This window comes from Zosterops lateralis (assembly GCF_965231275.1).
Source record: "Zosterops lateralis genome assembly, chromosome: Z".
NCBI classification, from domain to species: Eukaryota; Metazoa; Chordata; class Aves; order Passeriformes; family Zosteropidae; genus Zosterops; species Zosterops lateralis.
In genome coordinates, this window is record NC_139800.1 from 85,727,329 (window position 1) to 85,735,190 (window position 7,862).

General features: G+C 56.4%; 1 protein-coding gene across 2 annotated transcripts in view; it reads right to left on the reverse strand.

Annotated features, from left to right (window-relative positions):
* PCDH19 (protocadherin 19) overlaps positions 1 to 6,293 on the reverse strand; it is a gene marked incomplete at its 5' end in the record, with an annotated part of 60,783 nt that extends 54,490 nt beyond the window's left edge. For both annotated transcript variants that reach the window (XM_083882824.1, XM_083882823.1), the window contains 2 exons: positions 861 to 1,188; positions 4,153 to 6,293. In XM_083882824.1, the coding sequence (XP_083738950.1) occupies positions 861 to 1,188; positions 4,153 to 6,293 (2,469 nt within the window). The remainder of the gene's footprint in view (positions 1 to 860; positions 1,189 to 4,152) is intronic.
* Positions 6,294 to 7,862: the final 1,569 nt, after the last annotated feature.

Genomic DNA, 7,862 nt, shown 5'->3' on the forward strand with positions numbered 1-7,862 from the left:
CACTAGGATGAATTTGAACCAGCTCCACTGCCTTCAGCAGCAGCATTTTGCATTTACACCAGCACACTGAACACAAAACAGAGTGAGCCATAAATATTTCAGCTGCTTTTTCAGCTTTGTTATTCCGTTCAAAGCAGGAAACATGACAAACCTTTGATTGTTTTGCTTAAAAACAAACAATAATTCAAAGAGAGACAAACAAGTAACATTAAATGATGCCTGTGATGTACAGGAAAGCCAAAGAATTACAAGAAACTGATGAGGATGGCGTGGATCAGAGTGGTCCTTTTCCCCACCTTTGGCAGGTACCACACATCCCTCCTGTGCCAGCCAGCATCCTGCACAGTGAAGGGACAGCACTGGGCCAGGTGTGCAGGTGGTCACAAGGGGGTACCCTGCACTGTCTGCACCCCCAGTATAGCCAGCTGCCTCCAAATGGAGAGCCATCAACACTCCTTTCAATAATCTTTAAAAAAAACTCCTGTGAAGGCAAGTGTCTTCTCCACTGAGCATCACCACACCCAGAATCCACCTGCAAAGCAGCCACCTCCAGCCACATGGACACAGCCTGACCTGGCCCATCCCCACCTGGGTACTTCTGAGAGTCTCTGCAGTGTCTAGGGATGAAGCATCCACCCATGGCTACAGGACAGGGCTGCCCCAGAACCCACAGGTGAGTGTTGCCCTGCCCATCCTCCACCACTGCCTCCCCCTGGGGTGCCCAGCACGCAGAAAACACCCAAGTGGGCTCTGTCCAGCACACAGAAGCCAGCAGTGCCAGCTCCACACCCCATTTTGGCAGCACCAACGGAAACAGAGCTGCAGGCAGCAGCTCAGCACAGACCCTCTCCTGAACTCACCTCCGGCAGTGGCATCCCGTTGATGATGAGGTCGGGCTGCTGGGGGCTCTGCCCTGTGAAGGTGTGGTGGTAGATGTGGTTGGAGCCGGCGTTCCTGTTGTTCTGGCTCTCTACGTTGAGGAAGGTGCTCTCGGAGCGGCGGCAGCCTAGCGGCAGAGTCTGCTGGTGGTAGTCGAAGTAGTTGAGGGAGGAGGTGAGAGAGGAGCAGCTCACCACGTTCATTTTATCTGTCTCCTCCACGTCCCGCGGCACCAGGCGGATATCATTCTTGCTGATCTTCTTCTTCTTGCTGGATTTCTTCTGATGCCCGTAGGAGTACTCTGCGATTCTGGGGGACAGAGAGTGAAAATGAGAAGCTGAGAGCATCCTAAACCCTGCCCGCTAAGTACACACACAGAAACGCAGAGTGCTTGTTCCCCATCTCCATGTAGGCTTCTTAGTCATATGTACATTACGTCATGGTTTGGGTCTGGTGGCACGACACGATCTTTAGCTTATTTTCATATGTATAATATTTTCAGGTCAAATATGTAAAAAAAATGAGAAGGAAGAATGCTTCTGTTTTGATCTAGAGCATGTAACTGCTGATATTTAGCTACTGGAAGTAAAGTCCAGCCTGCAGAAGAGAAAAATGGAGATGTTAAAACCCATGAACTGAAAAGGGTACCTGCATTCATTTCCATGCATAATAAGGATTTTAAAAGTGATTTAATTTGGTCCCCATAATGAAAATTCAAAACGAACAGCACATTTTTCTCCCAGTTCATTTTCCATAGCAGTAAATAAAGCAGACCCAGAAGCAGTCCTAGCTGGCAAGCTCAATTCTCTCCCACTCTAAAAGCTGTTTGTTTATTAATGCTTTATCTAAATCACTGGTGTTTTGACTGTCTCCTGATCATACCTGATCTTTTCTCCAATTTAATTCCATTCCTCCCTCACTCTGACATGCACATCCTCTTCTGCTGGGAAATGCTTTCACCTTCTAGAAATCAGAGAACAACAACCGTGTATTTTGCAAAGAAGAATGATCCTTTTTGACCTTTTTATTTAACTTGAAGCTTGTTTTTCTCTGCCTTTCCTTCCCTCTCTGCTTCCCACCTGCCCAAAGAATCAACTGATGAAGTGCCTTGTTTGCCTTCTGCAAAACACCTGAGGAAAAAAGTTACTGCAAAACACCACCCAAGCAAATAATGACAAATTATTTGCACCTTGCATTAGTTGGGTCTGCTGGACTCAGAGTGACTGTGGCTCATCTTCCCACAGTGAGCACTACAACAGTCCCTGCCATGAATTTGTACATGCACAGTACTGGGCAGCTTGGTATTTCCTCAGGAAGCACATCAAATGCTATGCACAGTCAGAAATACACATTTGAAAGTCAGAATTTTGCTCCTCTTCTTGCTGTGATAGCAGCATTAAAAAAAAATAATAAAATCCAATAGCTGCAACAGAAATAATGGAATGAATAAATAATACAGTTTATCTGGAAAGGCAAATCTTAGAAAAATATTCTTGTTCCAGAAAGCTAATTGCCTGAGTACGAAAATGCCACTAAGTCAAACAGCCCTCATATGTGCCTCATAAATTAACACGTTTTTTGAAGACTCTCCAGCAGCTCTTGTGAAGATTCTCTAAAACAAGGCATTGCAAAGCCTAAAGGCATGCGGAGAGGGTGCCCCACGGTCGCTGCTGCTGCCGAGCCTGCCTGGTGCTTCCCCACCTCTGCAGCTGACTCCTGCTCAGACACACACTGATAACAGCCCGAGCACCCCCCTGAGTGTGAAAATAAATCACAGGAAGGCAGGGATTTCTGTTGTGCCAACAATCTATATGCTGCTGACTCGTCTAACAATGCTTGATGAAGCTTTAATTGTTTTGTTTACCTAAATGTTTAAGTTTGGCAATGCGAGAGCCCAATTATTTCCTGCAGGCATTCATTTTGCTGTCCTTTCTCCATTGACCAATTATTTAATTAAACCGCACTTCATTAATCTCCAAGCCGTCACAGTAAAACCCAGGGCTTATAGGTATGTGAGAAGCTGTTAGGGGCACCACCACAACATGATTTTTATCCATTCAGGTCCTATCCTCTTTTAATGGGCCGAGCTGGCAAGAAATCTGGTCTATGAGCTTTCACTTGAAGCTAGACATCCCATAATACAGCACAGACCGACCTTTATTTGCAGATGATTTTTCCCCCATCGAGCAAAAAGGCTTATATACGCACTTTACGCTGTGAAAACGGAGTACAATGCCCCGACTCTCCCGCATTATTTCCGCGTAAATAAAACTTTAAAGACCGCACATCCCCCCGCGCCGCTGAATTGCCAGGGGCGAGCGTGCGTTTCCAAGGTAGAGCAAAATTAATTTCCATCCCTCCTCTCTGAAACGACTCGGTGCCGAAGGAATGGAGAAGTCATGGCTATTTCACTAGTAACAGGATTAAACCATTTATGAGGCATTGCAGCTGCTCTTTTATGGCATCTGATTGATATTCATGTGTGGTTAGCATTTGTCTCCTAACTTGTGTAACACAGAGAATAGTAAAAGAGAGACAATAATCGCGGGGCTGTTACATATTCAGGGGACTGGATTTCCCCTTATCTGCCTTTCAGCGGCTCCAGGCGCGGGGCTGACCTTCCCCTCCGGCATTCCGGACCCCGGAGCACTCATCCAAGCCAGGGCAAAACGACACAGCGCTGCAGAAATCCTCCCTCGCCCCGCGTCTCCCCAGCCCGGCCAGCCGTGCCTGGCGCCGGGGCTGCGCTCCGGGGGCGGCCGGGGGGTTTTCTCCGCTATTCTCCGCGGTTTGGCCCCACGGCTGGCACACAATAGCTCCTTTGAACGGCCAGCCAGCCTCAGGGATGCCACCACCGCGCCGCTCGCACCCTCTGCTGCGGGTATGCTGCGGTGGCCGCGGGGCTTTGCCCCCTCGCCAGCCCGGGGAGCTGTGCTGGGAACAGGAGGCTGCCCACGGGAACCAGCCATGCCACTGTAAAAACCGTTCTCCCTGATTTTTGTGATGGAGCCTGTGATGGAAAATCAGGGATGCTGCAACAGATTGTCAAGCCGCGCAATTAAGTCGATTCGTTACTCTGCTCTCCTCGCGGAGAGCAATTCTCTTAAAGCTTTGCAAGAATTTTTCTTGCAGGGACAGGAACGTCACTTTTGTTCCTAAGGCGAATCCACCCCTCTTCACTACCCTCAAGTATACAGCAGCAAATGCAAAAGTAACTGCGATGGCAAAAATCAAAGCAGACCCGCAGGTGCACATAAACAAAGGTATCTTTACCTGCAGTTGTAGGTCCTGATTTCCTTGTTATCCCTTTTGCACTTGACTGCCACAAAGATCATGGTGACAAAAAGAATGGCTGCAATAGACCCCAGAGCGATAATGAAAATCAAGGAGAGGTTAACAGATCCTATGGACTCCTGGGCATCCAGGGCTGGAGACAGGTATATCAAAATCAAGGCAGAAGCCGAGAGAGATGTTTTCCCATGGTCATGAGCCACCACAATGAGCTCATAGGCTGTTTTGGCGTTCTCCCCAAAGGCTCTGGTGGTCCTTATCTCTCCATTGACCTGGTCGATCTCAAAAAACCCTCTGTCTCCTTCCACCATTTCATAGGAGAGTCTGCCATTTTCACCCTCATCATAGTCATCTGCCTTGACCACGGTGACCAGGTAGCCAACCCCTGCGTTCCTGGGGATATACACCTCAGCCGTTCCATTGACCAGTGGTGGGGCCGTGATCACCGGTGTGTTGTCATTGACATCCAGGATGATCACCCTGACGGTGGCATTGCTCTGCAGAGAGGGGTTACCCCCATCTTTCGCCAAGACCTTGAACTCAAAGGCCTTGGTCTGTTCATGATTGAAGGACCTCAAAGCATAGATATCTCCAGAGTTGGGGTTGATGGAGACATAGGTGAAAACAGGCATGTCCCTGACTTGAGAGGGCACGATCTGGTAGGACACACTGCCATTGAGGCCCAGGTCAGGGTCTCTGGCTGAGACCGAGAGGAGGTAGGCCCCTGGGGTGTTGTTCTCCTGCACGATGACCTGGTAATAGGGCTTGGAGAAGTGGGGATGGTTGTCATTCTCATCCGTGATCTTGACAGTGAAGGACTTGGTGGCCTGCAGGGAAGGGATACCATTATCCCTAGCCTGGATGGTGAGGTTGTACTGGTCCCTCTGCTCCCGGTCCAGCCGCCCATCCACCAGGATGGTGGAGAAGCTCTCATACTCCTGGAGCCGAAAAGGCACGTTGCCCAGGAGCTTGCACTGCACCCGCCCGTTGGCCCCGGAGTCACGGTCTGAGACCCGCACCAGGGCGATGACGTACCCTGGGGGGGCGTTCTCGCTCACCTCCACCAGCTCACTGTTGACAGAGAGCAGGTTGATGAGGGGCGGGTTGTCGTTGGCATCCTGGACGCTGATGGTCACTTTGCAATGGGCAGGGATGGAGTTAGGCCCCAAGTCCTTGGCCTGCACGTCCAGCTCATAGACATGACCCTCCTCATAGTCGATGGCACCACTCACCGTGATGAGGCCACTCTGGGGGTCAATCTGGAAGAGCTCCCGGGCCCGCTCAGAGACATAGCTGTGAAAAGAGTAGAGGACCTGGCCATTGGTGCCCTCATCCGGGTCAGAGGCATTGAGGCGGATGACTGGAGTCCCCGGCGGGGCATTTTCAGGCACACTGACAGTGTAGGCTGGCTCCTCAAAGAGAGGGTTGTTGTCATTGGAGTCGATGACGCGGATGCTGAGCTCCACTGTGCCAAAGTTGGGCGGGTCACCACCATCCAGCGCCGTGATCACATAGCTGTAGTGGGATTGGGTCTCACGGTCCAGGCTCTTCTCAACCACCAGCTCAGCAAAACGGGACCCATCACCCCGTGTCTTGGTCTCCAGCCCAAAGAGGTCATTGGGGGTGATCTCATAGCTCTGCACACCAAAGCTGCCCGAGTCTGGGTCATAGGCACTCTCCAGTGGCACCCGGGTGCCAGGGCTGGCCGTCTCCGAGATCTCCAGCTCGATTTGGTCGGTGGGAAAGCTGGGCGCATTGTCGTTTAGGTCCTTGATCTCCAGCTTGATCACGCAGATCTCCATGGAGCTGGACATCACCTCCAGCGAGATGACACACTTAGGGCTCTGTCGGCATAGCAGGTCCCTGTCGATCTTCTGCTTGGTCACCAGCAGCCCGGACCCGGGGCTGATGTCCACCAAGTGGGGGGCCGAGTTGGAGACCACCCGGAAGGCGGCGGGCTGCCGGGGGTCCAGCACGAAACCGGCGTCCCGGGCGTCCTTGGCGACGTTGGCGATCACCGTGCCGGCCCGCTGCTCCTCCTCCACCGAGTACTTGAGGTTGACGAGGGCCCCGGCGCCGGCCCACAGCAAGGCGGCCCCCAGCAGCGCCGGGAGAGCCCCCATCGCCGCGCCGCCCCCTCTGCCCTCCGCGCCGCGCCCCGACGGCCGCCGGCCGCGCGCCTCAGGGGCCCGCCACGCTCATGCGGGCAGTGCTCGCCGGGCTGACCCGGCGGCGAGCGGGCGGCTGCGGGCACCGGAGCCGCGGTCCCCCGCGCACACGCCAACGCCGTCCGCTCAGGAGCTCCGTGCCGGCGGCGCCGAGAAAGAGCCGGGCATGGCGAGCGGGAGCAGAAGCAGAAGCAGGGTGCTGAGCCGAGCGGTACCGAAGCGAGGAGCGAGGAGCTGAGCCGTGCGGTGGCGAGACGCGCCGAGCCCGCTGCCGCCGGCGCTCGCTGCGGCGGCCGCACGCCACTGCCCGCAGTCCGGAGCGCCGGCGGGCGGCGCGGGGGCGGGCGGCGCGGGGGCGGGCGGCGCTGAGCCGCAGCCAATGGGCGCTCGGGGGCGGGACCGGCGCGCTGCGTCGCCGCCAATGGAATAGCGCCGCTGGCCGGGGGGCGGGGTCGGGGCGGAGCCGGCGGGGCAGCGCGGACGGGAGCGGAGCGGGCACAGAGCCGCGCGGAGGGCAGTGGGACGGGACGGGACGGAACCGCTGTCCAAGCCGGGAGCCCAAGCCAGGAGCCCGTTGCTCCTGCTGTCCCCGCTCCCCCTGCTGCTCCGCGCCGCTTAGCCCGTCTCATTGACCGGGAGCTGCGGACGCAGCGGTGTTTTGGCTCCGCGGCCACGGTCACTGGCGGTTACATCTTTAGCGGGTGCGCACTGGGCGGTGGCGGATCCCCGCCGGCAGCGCGGGGACCACCGGGTCCAGCGGAGTGCCCCAGGTCCCTTCAGTAGAGACTGAACCCTGTGGGGCAGGAGGACCCCGCCCGCCGGGCAGTGTTCCCAGGAGCCGGCGAGGGGCCCGGGACCGCCCAACGCCCCCGGGAGGCTCCAGCCCCGCAGCGCTCGCTGCACCGTGCTGATCCCTGGAGAAACCACCACGGCACCGTGTCCTCCTAACAATGAAATAAAGCGTTCCCGGGTGCGTGTGCCCGTCCCTTACCTCCTGTCTCCGCCGTACGCAAGGTCCCAGGGGCTCTCTACAGGGGCCCGGGTAAGGCGTCACCGGGAGGGCGAGGCGGAGCGATCTCGGTGGGTCGAAAACCTCCCAACACGCCGTTCCCCTACCCGGGGTTAAAGAGGGGCTGGTGCTGGCGCGGCCGTCCCGCAGCCCGCCGATCGGTAGCCGTCAGGCAGCGGGGGTGTGCAGCGGGGCGAAGGTCTAGTGCATATGCCGCGGCACCGGTCCCACTGGGTGGTTGGCATGGGGAACTGACGCCTTGGCGGTGCCGCGCCGCGGGACCACGGCCCGATGTGGCCTGGCCCGGCCCGGCCCGGCCCGGCCCGACCCGATTCTGCACCGCCCGGCCCGGCCCGGCTCTGCCTGGCCCGGCCCGGCCCGGCCCAGCCGCGCCGTCGGGCCCCGCCGCGCCTTCCCAGGCACAAGGCGCCATCTCGCGGCCGCGTGGGGCGCGGCACCGGCCCAGGCAGCGCACGACGGCACCGGGACGCGGGGACACAGGGACGCGGGGACAT